The sequence below is a fragment of the Numenius arquata genome, chromosome 10 (genome assembly GCF_964106895.1).
Source record: "Numenius arquata chromosome 10, bNumArq3.hap1.1, whole genome shotgun sequence".
NCBI lineage: Eukaryota > Metazoa > Chordata > Aves > Charadriiformes > Scolopacidae > Numenius > Numenius arquata.
The window spans coordinates 21,376,402-21,394,700 of NC_133585.1; the positions used below are offsets into that span (position 1 = coordinate 21,376,402).

Sequence of the window (18,299 nt, forward strand, 5' to 3'; positions counted from 1 at the left end):
CAGCAGGTGGAGGGAGGTCATCCTCCCCCTCTGCTCTGCCCTGGGGAGGCCCCATCTGGAGCACTGGGTCCAGTTCTGGGCTCCCCAGTTCCAGAAGGACAGGGAACTGCTGGAGAGGGGACAGCAGAGGGCTACAAAGATGATGAGGGGCCTGGAGCATCTCTCTCATGAGGAAAGGCTGAGGGACTTGGGTGTGTTTAGTCTGGAGAAGAGAAGACTGAGGGGGCATCTGATCAACGCCTATAAATACTTAAAGGGTGGGTGTCAGGAGGATGGGGCCAGTCTTTTCTCAGTGGTGCCCAGGGACAGGACAAGAGGAAACGGGCACAACCTGGAACATAAGAAGTTCCATCTAAACATGAGGAGGAACTTCTTCACTTTGAGGGTGGCAGAGCCCTGGAAGAGGCTGCCCAGAGAGGTGGTGGAGTCTCCTTCTCTGGAGACATTCAGAACCTGCCTGGACACGTTCCTGTGCAACGTGCTCTGGGTGGACCTGCTTTGGCAGGGGGTTGGACTAGATGATCTGCAGAGGTCCCTTCCAACCCCATAGCATTCTATGAACCTGTGACGACCACTAAAGTACATCAGAAAGATACCTGCTGCAACCAGTCAACTCTTCTGGTGGGAACTAGCAAGTCAAAGCCAAGCATCCCAGCAGCCAGGGTGCAGCATGTGTTAGGACATTCCTCTTCCATGCGCTCACACCCTGTTAGGAGCAGAGCAGCATCAGCCAGCAGGTCTGCAGGATGTGGTCCAGCAGCTTGTGAAGATGCCACCCCAGGGGCTTGCAGGCTGTTAGCATAGTCAGTCAGGGCCAGATGATCCATGCCTAATGCTCCTTGCATGTGACCATCTTCTGGGGACACTGATACACTGCAGCTCTCACAGACACCTCTCTAGTGCATTCTTAGATGGGAGCCTCAGGGCCCTTGCTGCACTTCAGCTGGTGCTGCAGGTCCTCCTGTGCTCCCAGCCTGCACCTTTGTTTTGAAGCTGCAGAGTTTAACTGCATTAGCGATGTGGATCCTTCCCATGGACATTAAACGTGGCTTTGAGCGAGTGGACAGCAGCAGTGTCTAAACACTAAATAAAGCATTTCCCAAACCGAGCATTGTTTGCTTGTTCACCAAAAATGCAAAGTGTGAAGAGGCAAAAATCAAAAAGAATCAAAGGCCTATAAGATGGAGACATTTAATGGCTGGTGGCTAGTCCGCCTCTGAGCCTGCTTGACCTTTTGCTGCCAGGGAAGGACGCTGCTGCTGCTGCTCTTCTCACTCCATCTCCCCGCGGGGTGCTTAGCAGTCGGTCAGATTTTGCTGGTTCTCCGGAGCGCTGATGGCAGAAGGAGGCAGAGTGCAGCCTGACACACCGGGCAGGCGTCAGCAGCGTCCGGACAAGGCTGAGCTGCCACTTCCACTGCCCCTCTCCGGCCGCAGTGACAGCCTGGTGAGCGGGGGCCTGGGGGTGAGGAAAGGGATGCCGGCACACGATGTGTGAGACTTTCTGCATCGCTGCCCAAAACGGGCTGCGGCTGTTCCCACAGTTTATTAAGGTTTTTAATGCTGACTTCGATCTCATTCTGCTTAGTGCTGGTGAAACAGCCACGTCTTTGGCATTAAATCACTTGCCTGGGAAAATCAAATCAGCTGTTTTGAGCGCTCCCTTCCCAAGCTATTATTTCTCTTGTCCTGACGGCTCCACCCAGATCACCTCTTGATTGAACTCAAGTAACTGATCCAGAAGTTTCCATTTCTTCCAAAGAGGCAGTGGCAGCACTTTCATTTCTTAATTAACAGATCATAATTAGCAGTGCTACGGAACAGTGAAGACCAGATGTGAAGTGAACCTCAGATGAATATAAAGAGATATTTTTTTAGGAAGCTTGTCCTCTTTATGAGTACGGTCTCATTTTAAAAAAGTAAAAGTTCAAAGGGACTTGGGCTCTTTTTCTTGTTTTGTTAATTAATAAATATCACATCCTCTGCAGCTAGAAGGTCATTGCTAATGGCAATGTGCTGCTGTAGCAGGAAATGAAATGTTAACTGAAAGCAGCATCATTGATTCCTAATTATTGCCTGTGGGCACATTAAACAGGTGTTCAGCCATTTCACAGCAGAAGAAGGAAAATACTGGAAACTTTTAGCTTCTGTTAGTATGGCATTATAGGTCCCCAACCTGTTTGAAAATATGTGTCCAGTTGTATGGTAATCTGAAGTTTGGTTCCAATTTGTAAGGAAATATGGGAAGTTGCAAATTTGAGGATATTACTTGATGAAAATGTTGTTCGGCATTTTATTGCTCTACTAGCGACAACGCTACGCTGTGAAAATGTGTTCCCGTTAAAATGTGAGATTTTGCGACATGTGGACCTCTCGCTGGCTCAGTAGAAGATACAATCTAATGTTTTCCACTTAATTAAATCCATCAACACTGTAGGCAGATATCGTCCAAGCAAATAGCTATGTATCACAGGATTTAACAAAACAAAATTACTTAGGCATACCAGGGGTGAACTGGAAGTGTTATTCCAAGAGGCTTTTCCCCGTTCTCAGGTTTAACTGCTGCTCAGACAGTTATTCTCATTGGGAAATGGGAAATGGGGAATCCTGTGCAAAGGCGCTGAGGGTATGGGTAGCGGTTCATGTTTGAAATCCCTCTAAGTTGGTGCATCCTACAAAAAGGTGCCATTTGGCACGGAACAGCATCCACAATGTTGTGAACGTTTGAGGCTTCCCAGAAGCAACTGTGCTTTTCTGATCGTGGGTATCCTACTAACTCGGTCATTCTTCTTTCCAAGGCAGGAGAGAAAATACAAATATTAAGAAAAAGAAGTTATTCCATGGAGAGAAACAGGTTAATCTATGCATGTCTTAAAAAACCAGGAGTCATAATTTCTCTTCAGAAATAAGGAGAGGAGCTGAGAGTGTTCCTTTGTTCAAACCAAGAGCAGGACAGGGAGGGAAACCCAAACCGTGTACCCCAGGGGTTTGGAGGGGAAGGAAAAATTTTTGGGTTGTGGGAAACAGTGAGGTTTCAAAAGCTATTTTCTTACTGATTTACTTATTTATCTCTGACATGCTGCTTCGAGAAGTAGTTTGAGAAGTCATAGCTTGTTTCCTATAAGCAGAATGGTATTACTCAGGGAATCAAGGTGCTTCCTAAGTGAAACCACGCGCAGAATCACAGAATCTTCTAGGTTGGAAGGGACCTTTGAGATCATCGAGTCCAACCACAAAAAAAACCAAACCAAACCAAACCAAACCAAAAAAACAACACTCAAACACCAAAAACAAAACCCACACAAAACAAACAGCCACACTCCACACCCACCCACAGACAGACACAACCCAACAATCCCGGGCACTAGAGCATGCCCTGAAGTGCCACGTCTACACCTTCCTTAAATACCTCCAGGGATGGTGACTCCACCACCTCCCTGTTCCAGTGCCTGACCACTCTCTCAGGAAAGTCATTCTTCCCAATATCTAATCTAAACCTCCCCTGCCCCAACTTCAGACCATTTCCTCTGCTCCTGTCATTATTCCCTTGGGAGAAGAGGCCACCACCCACCTCTCTACACCCTCCTTTCAGGGAGTTGTAGAGGGCAATGAGGTCTCCCCTCAGCCTCCTCTTCTCCAAACTAAACATGCCCGGTTCCCTCAGCCTCTCCTCACAAGACTTGTTCTCCAGACCCCTCACCAGCTCCGTTGCCCTTCTCTGGACCCGCTCCAGCCCCTCAGTGTCTTTTTTGTGGGAAGGGGCTCAAAACTGGACACAGCACTCGAGGTGGGGCCTCACCAGTGCCCAGTACAGAGGCACCATCACTGCCCTACTCCTGCTGGCCACGCTATTCCTGATGCAGGCCAGGATGCTGGTGGCTTTCTTGGCCACGTGGGCACACTGCTGGCTCATGTTCAGCCCACAGTCCACCAACACCCCCAGGTCCTTTTCTGCCAGGCAGCTCCAGCCACTCTGCCCCAAGCCTGGAGCGCTGCAGGGGGTTGGTGTGACCCAAGGGCAGGACCCGGCACTTGGCCTCGTTGAACCTCATCCCATTGGCCTCGGCCCATCCATCCAACCTGTCCAGGTCCCTCTGTAGAGCCTTCCAACCCTCCAGCAGATCAACACTCCCACCTAGTTTGGTGTCATCTGCAAATTTACTGAGGGTGCACTCAGTCCCCTCATCCAGATCATCAGTAAAGATATCAAACAAGACTGGCCCCAAAACTGAGCCCTGAGGGACACCACTGGTGACCGGCTGCCAACTGGATTTCACCCCATTGATCACAACTCTCTGGGCACGGCCATCCAGCCCGTTTTTTACGCAGTGAAGAGTACACTTGTCTATGCCATGATTCGCCAGCTTCTCCAGGAGAACGCTGTGGGGGACGGTGTGAAAGGCCTTACCAAAGTCCAGGTAGACAACGTCCACAGCCTTCCCCGCATCGAGAAGGCGGGTCACATGGTCATAGAAAGAGATCAAGTTGGTAGAAAGAGATCAAGTTGGTGGCAGGGTATAAACTTCTGCCTTAGATGCAGTTGGGTTTTCATCAGGCGGCTCGTGAGCTGTATTATTTTAAGCCTCTGTTTACTTACGTTTTCTTTTTCTTCCTTCCTGTTAGAGCTCACTGCCATTTTAAGTAGTGCTCTTGTAACGGGAGCGCACGGGATTTTACTTTGGTCCCTCAAAAATATTTTATTTAATGATGGCAGATTAAGAGCATCCATTTGGGTAATCCTTTCCCAGAATATCCAAGTACTACTGCTGTTTCTCCCTCCCTTCCCATAATGGAATTTACATTTACATTTTGTGAATGAAAGACATGAAAAAGAGTGAAATACCACTAGCAACATTTTTGATGCAGCATTTCTCTGGGGGGCAAAAATAGTCAATGTTTTCCTCAAGCTAAAGCTAGAGGAATGATGCATAGATTCCAACGTGCATTTTTAAGTCAGTTTCTTGGCTTGAGGAAAATATGTGTGATTTTGCCTTTGGAATCAATGTTTTATGGTGGTGTTCTCCTGGTACTTATTTTGTTTTTGTAATAAAAAATAAGAAAGCGTGTGGTTTATAAAAGTTAGGAAATCAAATTATTTCCACAGCAGATCAGAGAATCACATGGGGTTGGAAGGGACCTCTGGAGATCATCTAGTCCAACCCCCTGCCAAAGCAGGTCCACCCACAGCAGGTCCCACAGGAACGTGTCCAGGCAGGGTTTGAATGTCTCCAGAGAAGGAGACTCCACCACCTCTCTGGGCAGCCTCTTCCAGGGCTCTGCCACCCTCACAGGAAAGAAGTTCCTCCTCATGTTTAGGTGGAACTTCTTATGTTCCAGGTTGTGCCCGTTTCCTCTTGTCCTGTCCCTGGGCACCACTGAGAAAAGACTGGCCCCATCCTCCTGACACCCACCCTTTAAGTATTTATAGGCGTTGATCAGATGCCCCCTCAGTCTTCTCTTCTCCAGACTAAACACACCCAAGTCCCTCAGCCTTTCCTCATGAGAGAGATGCTCCAGGCCCCTCATCATCTTTGTAGCCCTCTGCTGTCCCCTCTCCAGCAGTTCCCTGTCTTTCTTGAACTGGGGAGCCCAGAACTGGACCCAGTGCTCCAGATGGGGCCTCCCCAGGGCAGAGCAGAGGGGGAGGATGACCTCCCTTGAGCTGCTGGTCACACTCTTCCTGATGCACCCCAGGATGCCATTGGCCTTCTTGGCCACAAGGGCACATTGCTGGCTCATGGTCATTCTGTTGTCCACCAGGACTCCCAGGTCTTTCTCCTCAGAGCTGCTCTCCAGCAGGTCAGCCCCCAACCTGTCCTGGTGCAGGGGGTTATTCCTCCCCAGGTGCAGCACCCTACACTGAAGCGTGGTTTGCCATGGAAAAATTAGCACGGAAGGTAGCAGATGATTACAGTATCGTAGAAGGATCATCTTTTTTTCCTGGTTTTCCTTGTTCCAGTAGTGCTACATGGCGTTTCATTAAAATCTTCTACTTCTTTTTACCAAATGAAAAGGAAACTCTTAATTTTATGTGGGTTTTTTTTCAATGAAATATACGGTGAAATGAATCTAGAGGCATGATACCTGGGAGTAGTAGAACAGGTAAGCAAAGGGGCCAGGTCCAAGGAGGGAACCTGCCTTGCTGTGCTTGGACAGAGCTTGAGGGGCAGAGCTTTCAACACCACCTTGCACTTTGATGACACGTAGAACGACATCACTGTGGGAATGTGACTATGGAATTGAAATAATATACAAATGTGGTATTAATCCCTGTCAGCAGTGTATTATGAGAACGCAAAGCCACAGTGTTATCCTTGGTCTTAGAACTGATCCTACTGATACCCCTTGGTCTGACTGGTTCAAGTATGTGAGTGTCCTACCTTGTGCTTGATGGGAATTGGTTTTTTCCTTTTTTGCTTCTGTAGTAATCCTGGCAGAAATTTTCATGTCTTCATGTCCTTCCCTTTAATTTGGGAAGATTGGTGGGATCAGACAAATGTGTTATGCCTGATGACAGAGAGGTCACAGGAACAAAATTTTACATCTGGTTTAAACGCTAATAGGTTCTGACAGGGGCTCACTGTAACGATGTCCAGACTCCCTTGTCATCTGTTTTAGAGATAAAGACCATGAAAAGGTCAGAATGTCTTGGACCAATTTGAGAATTGGGACAGAAAGTGAGGATATGAAGTACAGTAAGGAACAGATGAGTCTTTTCAGGACATTTTGAAGATACGCTGCTTGAAAAATACATCTAATTAAGGAGGAAATATTTTTTTCCAGAAAAAAAGAATCACTGTCTCTGTCAAACTGTTCAGATTGTTACAGTTGCACATGCTGGACACTGAAAATTTGAGAAATTGATCAATTATTGCTCTAAAATGTGGCTAAGTCCTCCTTTTTCTGAGCAAGGACAGGAAGGCAAGAATAGTCTAAATGCGTTGGTGAGAGGACTAAAAGAGCTGCCATCACGGTGCTTACTTCTTGCTTATTTCTTTACTTTTTGTATTGCTGCACCAGTTAGAAACTTGTACATTTTTTTCACAATTTTAAAAACTCAGCTGCAGAGCCAGACCAATTTAAGTGTTTCTGTTTGTAGAGCTTTTATTAGCTATTTTATTGTCCATATAATTCACTGTTAGCTCGCCTCATTTTAGACACACTAGTGCTCTGCCTACACTTCTCTGCAGAAAAATACATACTTTCAGTTGGTTTTAATGCCTTACGTGGCTTCTCTTTAATGCAAAGCATCAGCCAGACAAAAAGCCGAATGAAATCACTTCCCACGAGGAGCCGGATGGAAAGAATGTGTGCAGGAACGGGTGCGCTGCTCGGAAACATGTCTCAGGCAGAAGAGGGTGGAATAGCTTCAGGTAAAAATGCCCTTGAGATTTAAAAGTAGCTAAGGCCAGAACACTTTAGGAAGCTGTAACGTGAGAGAAGATAGGGAGATGATTCTGCCAGAAGAGTTCCAAATGACGTTTTAATCAAGTTGAGCTGAGAATCCTAGCAATGTAATTAAATGGAAAAAAAATAAAATTCAAGGTCTGAGATATGCTTATAGACATCCATGAACTAAAATGTAATCCACAAAATAGAGTCGATTGAAGTGTCTAATACAGTGTACATACACATCACTATTAAACTTCAGCACTAAACCAATTTTCCAATTTATTGTTGGGTTTGCTGGTTTTAAATTTAATTTTCGATTAAATCTCATGTTCATGCTTTTGGAGATAGAAAAGTTTCGTGGTGAACTTAAAGTATATTGGATATCAGGCAAATTGAAAAATATATGAGAGTCTGACGTGTTAGCAGAGGGAAAAAATGAGCAGAAACGACAGGAAGAGTTAAAATTTCTCTTTGGACGTTAAAAATCATTATGCCCTACAATGTATTTGGTATATGTTCAGTCTCCATTTCCCTCAATATTAACTGAGGTATAGCTTAATTAAAAGATGATGTTCTTTTATAATTTGTATGCTCTTTCAGTGGTTCTGTGTAAATAATGACTTTATTTTATTCCTGTTGTTGTTCTAGTTTGGGGTTGCTTTTTTTTTTGTGAGGAACAAACACATTTCATGGCGTGGTTTCATTCTGCAGCAGTAAGCAATGCAATAGAGGCCTGAAAGAAATACAGGCAAATCTTGTTCAGGGGTAACTAAATCAGAAGAGAGGGACAGAAGACGTATTATTGTACATCATTTGCAGACACCACCAAGTTAGATGGGAGTGTCGACCTGCTGGAGGGTAGAAAGGCTTTGCAGAGGGACCTGGACAGGCTGGATGGATGGGCCGAGGCCAATGGGATGAGGTTCAACAAGGCCAAGTGCCGGGTCCTGCCCTTGGGTCACACCAACCCCCTGCAGCGCTCCAGGCTTGGGGCAGAGTGGCTGGAGCTGCCTGGCAGAAAAGGACCTGGGGGTGTTGGTGGACTGTGGGCTGAACATGAGCCAGCAGTGTGCCCAGGTGGCCAAGAAGGCCAACAGCATCCTGGCCTGTGTCAGGAACAGCGTGGCCAGCAGGAGCAGGGAAGTGATGGTGCCTCTGTACTGGGCACTGGTGAGGCCCCACCTCGAGGGCTGTGTCCAGTTCTGGGCCCCTTCCCACAAAAAAGACATTGAGGGGCTGGAGCGGGTCCAGAGAAGGGCAACGGAGCTGGTGAGGGGTCTGGAGAACAAGTCTTGTGAGGAGAGGCTGAGGGAGCTGGGGGTGTTCAGCCTGGAGAAAAGGAGGCTGAGGGGAGACCTTCTCGCTCTCTCCAACTCCCTGAAAGGAGGCTGTAGCCAGGGGGGGTCGGTCTCTGCTCCCAAGTCCCAGGCGATGGGACAAGAGGAAATGGCCTCAAGTTGCGCCAGGGGAGGTTCAGATTGGATAGTAGGAAGAATGTTGACAGGGAAAGGGTTCTTAATCCTTGGAATGGGCTGCCCAGGGAAGGGGTTGAGGCCCCATCCCTGGAGGGATTTAAAAGCCGGGTTGACCTAGTGCTTAGAGACATGGTTTAGTGATGGTTTTTATCAGAGTTCGGTTGATGGTTGGACTAGATGATCTGAAAGGTCCCTTCCAACCCAGACAATTCTACGATTCTGTGATATATTTTGTCAGTTTTGAATGACTTTGTTCTTTCCAAATCCAAGGCCATCGGATACCAATCTTATCTCGGCATGGCCCAAAGCAATTGAAGCTGCTCCATTTTGACACTTTGCTGCCTCCGTGCCCTATTTTCCCACCACCGCTTCTTGGGAAGGGTTTGGGCAGGTTATGTGGCTTCACCCCGACCCCAGGGATCCTACAGGGCTTTTGTTGTGCTGGGGTGATGGGTACCTCTCCTGGTCCCCTGGATGGGGATAAGACAAGATACCATTTACTATTTCTGTCAAAACATTAAAGTGAAGACTGACCAACTTAAATTGCACATTGCTGTGACGGTTACAGAAAAGTACCACATGAATGTATGAAATATATAAGGTCTTTCCCTTCAGAGAGACTTTATAACGGCCTTCCAGTACCTGAAGGGGCTACAAGGAGAGGTGGGGAGGGACTCTTGATCAGGGAATATAGTGACAGGACAAGGGGTAATGGTTTTAAATTGAAATTTAGATGAGATCTTGGGAAGAAATTCTTTACTGTGAGGGTGGTGAGGCACTGGCCCAGGTTGCCCAGAGAAGTTGTGTCTGCCCCATCCCTGGAGGGGTTCAAGGCCAGGCTGGATGGGGCTTGGAGCAACCTGGTCTGGTGGGAGGTGTCCCTGCCCAGGGCAGAGGGGTTGGAACTGGATGATCTTTAAGGTCCCTTCCAGCTCTAATCATTCTATGATTCTATGAAACACTAGTATAGAAATATATTTATTTTGCCATGGTCAAAAGATGTTTGCGTGAAGGAAAGCGTTCAGGAGGAAAGATTAAGACTATGAATAGACTGAGTGGCAGCTGAGGTGGCTAAAGTACGCGTTAATTGCTGTTTATCCCATTTCACCCTAAGATTCATGGGTTGCAAGTGGATTATGGTGTTAATGCTGGGGGCCTTCTTACATTCAGTGACTGTATGTAGGTGGACACCCATGTATTGGGAGGGGTGGAAGATCAGGAATTACATATTTAAGAAGGTTTTTTGTTCAGAAGCTCAGAAGGCGACCATTTCACGTGAAGTATGCCAAAGAAGTCAGTGCTGTTGTGTGAGTCCCCGCCGGTCCCACGCAGGTGACAGTGACAGCCATATACTGTCAGGTGTGATCAGAGCCTGTGGCTGGCAGGGTAATGACCGTATTGGCGGTTGCACTCGGAGGCTCAATAAGGTGTTGCAAACATTATCAGACAAAAATACATTCAGACGCTGTGAATCCTAATCGTGTGTTGAAGTCACAGCAGTGCCCTTCTTTTTCACCAAGGCTGTTTCTAAGCCTTCTCTGGGTGGCTGGGGCTGGATTGCGCTGCTTGGCAAGTGTCACGTCTTCTCACAAAAACAACCGGCTTTTACTATCCAGTAATGCAAAATTATTGCATAAAAATGCCCTTGCCTGTCCCCTAAAATGGCTTCAAATAGTACCTCTGCCACTTACCAAAAAAAAAAATATTCTAAAAAGCACTGTTGTACATCTTAGTCATTCCAAAATTGAAAAATAATGAACTTATCCCCAAAGAAAGCCCATTAAAGCTTGTAGTGCAAGATAAAGAACAGCGTATTGTCAGCTGAATACCTTTGTCTTTTACTGGTTCACTTCTCTCCAATTCAGCAAAATGTTCTTTAGAGACCAGCTGTATGTTTTAATTCAGCTGATGCATTGCTCCCGTTGAACCTGATCACCTTAGTTAAATCAGGGAAATGAAATCAATACAATTACTGTGGCGGTTTTCTGTCCCCTCCCTCTGTAGCCTCTCACAGCAAACACAAAAGCCACTTGCTAATTGATATTGATTTGTCAATTCACTGAATTGGGCTGTGTCAGAGGGGAAGTTACCAGGCCATTTCCATTAAAAGAATATACTGAGAGTCTGCTTCAGATGAAACGTGGCGTTCGTGTATACACAGTCACGAGGTTTTTTGTTAAACTTATGTGCCTTCAGAAGAAAAAGAAAAGTAAATAATATATAATGCAACATAAAAAGGAAATTTTATTTTCCGCGCTGGCCTGCACCTCTGCCCTCATCAACAGAGCTACAGCTGGAAGTGCTTTCAGATTTGACAGCTGTTTTCCCCCATCTCTAGGATTAACCTTGGCATTTGTAAAATGCAAATTGATAAGCATTTTGTAGCACTGATTTTGCAGCTTAATAAATCGGGTAGCAATAATGAATTTTATTTCTGTTGCTGAAGGCACGCTTGGGGCAGAAGGGTGGGAGCCAGTGATCGGCTCGGTGCGAGTGTGATTGAGTAGAAGTGAACTTACCGTCATCTTTTTCTGTAAAGAAATCGGAAGGTCGATGTTTCAGTGTAGTCACTATTACGTGACCCAGTGCGGCTCAGCCTGGAACAGAATTTTCTCCCCGTTATTTGTGCAGTGGAAGGCCTAGGAATGCTCAGAAGAACTGATACTGGGACTGTTTAGTATGAGGAAGAGGAGGCTGAGGGGAGACCTCATCACTCTCTACAACTACTTGAAAGGACACTGTAGAGAGGTTGCTGCTGGTCTCTTCGCACAGGTAATTAATGACAGAACAAGAGGGAATGGCTTCAAGCTCCAACAGGGTAGGTTTAGACTGAACATTAGGAAAGAATTTTTCACAGAAAGAGTGGTCGAGCATTGGAACAGGCTGCCCAGGGAGGGGGTTGAGTCCCCATCCCTGGATGTGTTTAAGAGCCGTTTAGATGTGGTGTTGGGGGATATGATATAGGGGAGAACTTTGTAGTGTAGGGTAGATGGTTGGACTCGATGATCCCAAGGGTCTCTTCCAACCTGGATGATTCTATGATTCTATGATACCTCACCATGCTGAGATACAGTGCTTTAGCTTAAGAGAAGCTGCGCCCTCCGCAGGAAGCAAACCAAACCAAGGCAATAAAGCGATGGGAGATGTTAGGAGGAGAAAAGGAAGAGTGCATCTTAGCCCTATGGGCCACGGATATGGTTTGCCTTTGGCGTCTTTTTTACAGGTGGTGTAATCTGGAGCATCAGCGGTCAAGCCAGCAATACGGTGCCGTAATTGGATTAATCTGAGAGCAAGAACTAGGGAAGAGCAAGAGAATTTTAACCTTTAGGGCAGAGTAAGGGAGTAGGCAGGGAATCTAGGGCCAGGGTGAAGGCAGACTGAATAGCAGTTCATGGGAAGACGCAGAAATATAGGTAAACTTCTGACCAGCATTCAGGTAGGCGGAAGGCAGTTGCTGCAGAAAGCTAAAAGCACAGAGGCAAGCAAACCTACCAGGTCTCCTTTTTCTTTTTCTTTTTTTTTTTTTTTTTAAACAATAACAAATAATTTACCCGCTGAAACTTTTTAACTTAATTCTGTATATTGAGTGTCATTATCTAGAACTTTTTTCTAGGATGTTTGAACCCGTATTCATCCCAAAGAAGGTGTTTGTAAGCCAGAGGTCAAGGGCAGACCGTTGGTCTCTTGGTGCGTGATGGTGATGGTTTGGGTTCAATAGCTAGGACTGCAAACTTGGCTTTCTGCCCTTGGAATGGGAATACATGGTGGAGGGGATGGGGGGAGGGCAGTATTTGAAAAATACCTGGAGGATGAAAGAGGAGAGTCATAAAATATTCTCTGAAACGAAGCGCACAACTGAAATACACCTTAAAGCTTACTCCTATTTAGGATCCTGTCTATCATTATATGCCAAATGAGTGTAATTTTTGAAGAATGGAAGATACCTGGATAATGCTGGTTTTAACAAAGATGTATCTACGTTTATGGATGAGTGCAAAAATTTCCTTACCGATTTATTTTGTTCGCTAGCATGAATAGTTTTCAGCATGAATTCATCCTTTACTTGCTGTGATGAAAATTGGAACATTTGGTTTGAGATTAGCTCAAGAGCCTCACTTCACCTTGTTGAAATTGTTTAGATTGCTGCTTTAAATACATTAGCACGGGCTCTTTGTTCGTTCTGAAGTAGTTAACAGTTTTCTTGAGGAAACAGCATCTCAGAATGTTACTCATCGCATTTTCTGATCACTTTTGAACAATAGGAGAGAAAGAGTGAAGTAATTCTTGGCTGTGTTTCAGGAGGAAACTCATTATTTATACCTGATAGAACTACGCTGAGTATGAGATGCTCGTTTTTCTGTGTTTGTAGGGTATGGACAACATGAGATACCGATGTGTTCGTAGTGTAATCTTTTTTTCTTTTTCTTTCTTTACACAAATCAGTGCTTGATGAATCAGAAACAGTTTACTCAATGCTTAGAATATGTGTACGTATGCTTGAGTTGCAGCTGATTTCCTGAAAAGCATCTTGGCTTTTAGTATTGAAACAGGTTGGCAGGAAATTTTTTTGATCTTTCTGAAAAGTAGAAAATCCTGTGGAGGTGGATTTAAAGTGCTCCCTGTTTAGATGATAGAGGTTTACCCATGAATGAATTTTCCTGCATGTGTTTCTGATAGATTACTGAGCTTTTTTGGTAGAGATGAGTATTATAAAAGAGCTATTGTGTTCTGAATTTTACTTGCCAGTTCATCAGTCTGTGGTGCTTCTTGTGTTTCTGTTATTTCTACTCATTTTTCCCTGCTTTTCCATTTTTCATATCAAAGAACCATATCTTTATGTTGTCACCTCTTGACAGTTAGACTTCTCACGTTTTTTTGCATTTGCAGAAGTTTTTATTCTGTCTTTCCATAACAACAGCTTAGCTCGCTTTGGCAGCCTAATAGATGGATGAAACTGCTAACCTGAGGAATAAATTTCAATAATCTGCTGTTCAAGCAACAGGAAGGTAACAGAAATACTTTTGTTTAATTCTGCAGACCCCCGCCAGTGAGTGAAAATGCAGCAAAAGGAACTGTGGTGGCAGTTGTTACAGCGGCCGCCTTGAACCAGACAATTGTATATTCGATTGTTTCAGGAAATGAAGAGGGTAAGTATTAGTATTTCGGTCATAGTGGTTATGCTGAGCCTAGCGCATGCGTCAGAAATCTTCAAGAAATAGTGATTAGACGTAAAGCTGCTGAGGTGAAATCCCATCTCATCTGTAGAAACAGGAGGGACTGCCGTTATCAAGCCTTTAGAGATCAACTAAAGATCAGATAAGTCAGAAGAATTACAATGAAAATTAAAATACAGTGAAATTTTCCCTGATGGGAAAATTCATATTGGTGCCACATGGTATAAATCTCTGGCAAACTGAAATAAGAATATAAATAGCTTTGATAGAGTTGTACTTCTTGCTTAGAAATCTATTTTAAGGTATTATAGACTTTGCCATGCTGTAGCCACAAGTATTAGATTAGAGCCTGATATTTAAACAAGACATCATTCCTACATTTCTGTCCTCCTTGGGTACTCTCCATGATCCACCGTGAAATCTCTGAGCCAAATTACACTAAATTATTTGGAGGGATGTGGAATAATTCCCCATCCCATCCTCCTTTTCATGAGCTGAGAGTGGGCTGTTTATCTCGTCTGCTCTTGCCAGCGTGGCTTCAAGTTGGTTATTCGCGTACCAGGTCAGACTCAGCTGCTGTGCTCCTTTGAAGACAGCTTCAAAGAGGAGTTATATGGGCTTTTAGAGGCCTGAGGGAGGGATGGGAAACAAATTTCTGAAGACAGTGTCAGAGATCAGTGTCATCACCAAAACAGAAGCACTTAGGCATTAAAAAAATGTGTTTGTGCATCTTAGAAAGTGACTTCTGTTTTTGCTGGATTTCAGATGTGTTTGCTATTAATAACAGAACAGGCGTGATATCAGTTAAAAAGCCTCTGGATTATGAAAGCGTGAAAAGTTACGAGCTTCGAGTTCAAGCAGACTCCTTACAAGTGGTACGATCCAATCTGCGCGTCCCTTCCAAAAGTGAGTTTAAAAGTCCTTATTTTTAAATCTCCTTTCAATACATGTACCTATTGTTACTTTTTTTGAGGATATTGATAAGTGCATTGGAGCTAGTGACCTTGTTCTATTATCCAAAATACAACGGTGATGGAGGTATGTGAGCAGCAGAGGGTACATTTGTGGATCTCTGTATTTGCCTTCCGTACATGTATCAGTCTTGAGCTAAATCCTCACAAATCATGTCCATGTTACATCATTGTAGGTCTCACTGAAACAGAGAAAAGTTCTCTTTATATATAAACAGAGTCAATGACACAAATTGAACATTTTCTGTGTAAGTTGGGCTTTTTATGATGGAATGTCACATTTACTTTTTTGTAAACACATTATACAGCCCAAATACAGACTTCCTCCCTGCTGGGCTGGGAACATTGCATCAAGTGTTAGGACACTGCGAGAGGAACGGGGAACAGATACACAGCGATGGTGATGGGAAGAAAAAGTCTCCTTCAGCACCCCTGAGGGTCTGCATGGAGTTTATTGGAACCCTGACTGAGAGCAAACTGGAGGCAAGGATCTGCTCTGACAGAGACAAGAAGGTTCTTAGCAGTGTCTCTAGGCAGGAAGGATCACAGAATCACAGAATGATATGGGGTTGGAAGGAACCTCTGGAGATCATCTCCTCCAACCCCCTGCCAAAGCAGGTCCACCCACAGCAGGTCCCACAGGAACGTGTCCAGGTGAGTTTGGAATGTCTCCAGAGAAGGAGACTCCACCACCTCTCTGGGTAGCCTCTTCCAGGGCTCTGCCACCCTCACTCCTCCTCATGTTTTGATGGAACTTCTTATGTTCAAGTTTGTGCCCATTTCCTCTTGTCCCGTCCCTGGGCACCACTGAAAAAAGACTGGCCCCATCCTCCTGACACCCACCCTGCAAGTATTTATAGGCGTTGATCAAGCAGTTTATTTACAAACTGTTTTGCTTTGGCTTTGTCTCATAGTGAGGTTTTACTTTTTCCCTTTAATTCTTTTCCTAAGAAAAGTAATTTGAAAGGTCTTTTGATGTTTATTATCATCCTCTCTGTAAGGAAAAGGCCTGGGAAGTCTGGCTTTCGAACATCTGTCTCACTTCGTGTCCTATCCCACCCTGTACAACATCCTATTTAAGCCACAGTTGGGCCCTACCTTGTACCAATAAGTATTTTGGTATGTATTTTTACACAGACTGTGTTTGTTTTCTCCTTTTTTTCCGCCTGTATTTTTGGTCTCCATAAGTCTCTGTTTTTCCCTACTCTAGCTAAGGAGAATCATGGATGCAATGAAATAAGCCTAGGGTGGTGGATCGTTGCAGTGAGAAAAGGGCAGTGACGAATGGAACATTTGTTTAAAGGCTATGAAAATATTACCTTCTTTCATTTAAAACTGAATGTAAGATTATTTCCCGTCATTTGGTCTGCAGTCACAGTAATTCCACTATGAGCTGCGCGCCAGATCTCTCGCAAGTGGCTGAAGCTTTTCTCCCTCTCCCGTTCCACCAGTGTTAATCGTAGAGCAAATCTTTAGCACTGGAGAAAAGCAGGCTCATCCTGACCAAAAAAGGAGGAGCTGAGGACTCCCCAGGAGGCCAGGCTTTGGGTACCTGCTGTTTATTGATGTGTGTGTATCATTCACTCGAAAAAGGACATCACATTGGTATTTTGAAATCATGAAGTACAAATGGAGTTCAAATTTACTTCAGGCTTCAGTTTTATGCAGTTAACCAGTACTTAGTTACTTGTCAATCAAGGTAGGTGGGTGGGGGGCGATACCATAAACAAAATGACAGTACCAGACTGTGAGATTTGGGCATTTATCAAAGTGTGTACGTCATAAAACCTTCCTACGATTTTTGGAAGCCCCCAGTAATATAACGAGCAATTTTAGTTCAAGCGCATCTGTTAAAGCATTACTGGCAGTATGATGCCATAGGCGTTGTGCTGCCACAGATTTTGGGTTGATCTCTGTTCCCAGGGAGGTCTGCATGGCAAGCCAGGGGCAAAAAAATTTCCATCAGTCTTTCATCTGTCACTAATATTAGAATCATAGAATTGTCGAGCTTGGAAGGGACCTTTCAGATCACCTAGTCCAACCATCAACCGAACTCTGATAAAAACCATCACTAAACCATGTCTCTAAGCACTAGGTCAACCCGGCTTTTAAATCCCTCCAGGGATGGGGCCTCAACCCCTTCCCTGGGCAGCCCATTCCAAGGATTAAGAACCCTTTCCCTGTCAACATTTTTCCTACTATCCAATCTGAACCTCCCCTGGCGCAACTTGAGGCCATTTCCTCTTGTCCCATCGCCTGGGACTTGGGAGAAGAGACCGACCCCCCCCGGCTACAGCCTCCTTTCAGGGAGTTGGAGAGAGCGAGAAGGTCTCCCCTCAGCCTCTTTTTCTCCAGGCCGAACACCCCCAGCTCCCTCAGCCTCTCCTCACAAGACTTGTTCTCCAGACCCCTCACCAGCTCCGTTGCCCTTCTCTGGACCCGCTCCAGCCCCTCAATGTCTTTTTTGTGGGAAGGGGCCCAGAACTGGACCCAGCACTGGAGGTGGGGCCTCAGCAGTGCCCAGTCCAGGGGGACCATCACCTCCCGAGTCCTCCTCACCACGCTGTTCCTGACACAGGCCAGGATGCTGTTGGCCTTCTTGGCCACCTGGGCACACTGCTGGCTCATGTTCAGCCCACAGTCCACCAACACCCCCAGGTCCTTTTCTGCCAGGCAGCTCCAGCCACTCTGCCCCAAGCCTGGAGCGCTGCAGGGGGTTGGTGTGACCCAAGGGCAGGACCCGGCACTTGGCCTTGTTGAACCTCATCCCATTGGCCTTGGCCCATCCATCCAGCCTGTCCAGATCCCTCTGCAAAGCCTTCCTACCCTCCAGCAGGTCGACACTCCCACCCAACTTGGTGTCCTCTGCAAACTGACTGAGGACTATAAATAAACATTTTTTTGTTTAAATATTAAATATTAATTTATATTAATTATATTAATATATTTATTAATAATAATATTTATTATAAATTAATATTAATAATAAATATTTATTATAAATAAATAAACAGAATAAACTATCACCTTTCCACCTGCCCTGAGTAAGAGATAATTCGTTGTGCCCGTGTCCAGGCAGAGACAGTACCGGGTAAATTAGGACTCGGAGCACAGTGTGATGCCTTTTTCTCCCCTTGCTGCAGCGAGAAGTGGGCTGTGTCAGCTTTTTTGCTTTTGCTGCTCACTCTGGGCTCTTTGGCTGGCACGTTGGCAGGCAGAGCCAAAGTGGCACCACCCCGTTATTGTCAAAGGTGACAAAGTTGTTCCGTCACAAGGCGAGTCTTTCCC

General features: G+C 45.3%; 1 protein-coding gene across 2 annotated transcripts in view; it reads left to right on the top strand.

Moving 5' to 3' along the window:
- Positions 1–18,299, top strand: part of PCDH15 (protocadherin related 15) — a 383,455-nt gene that overhangs the window by 289,296 nt on the left and 75,860 nt on the right. For both annotated transcript variants that reach the window (XM_074155034.1, XM_074155035.1), the window contains exons 23-24: positions 13,904–14,013; positions 14,806–14,946. In XM_074155034.1, the coding sequence (XP_074011135.1) occupies positions 13,904–14,013; positions 14,806–14,946 (251 nt within the window). The remainder of the gene's footprint in view (positions 1–13,903; positions 14,014–14,805; positions 14,947–18,299) is intronic.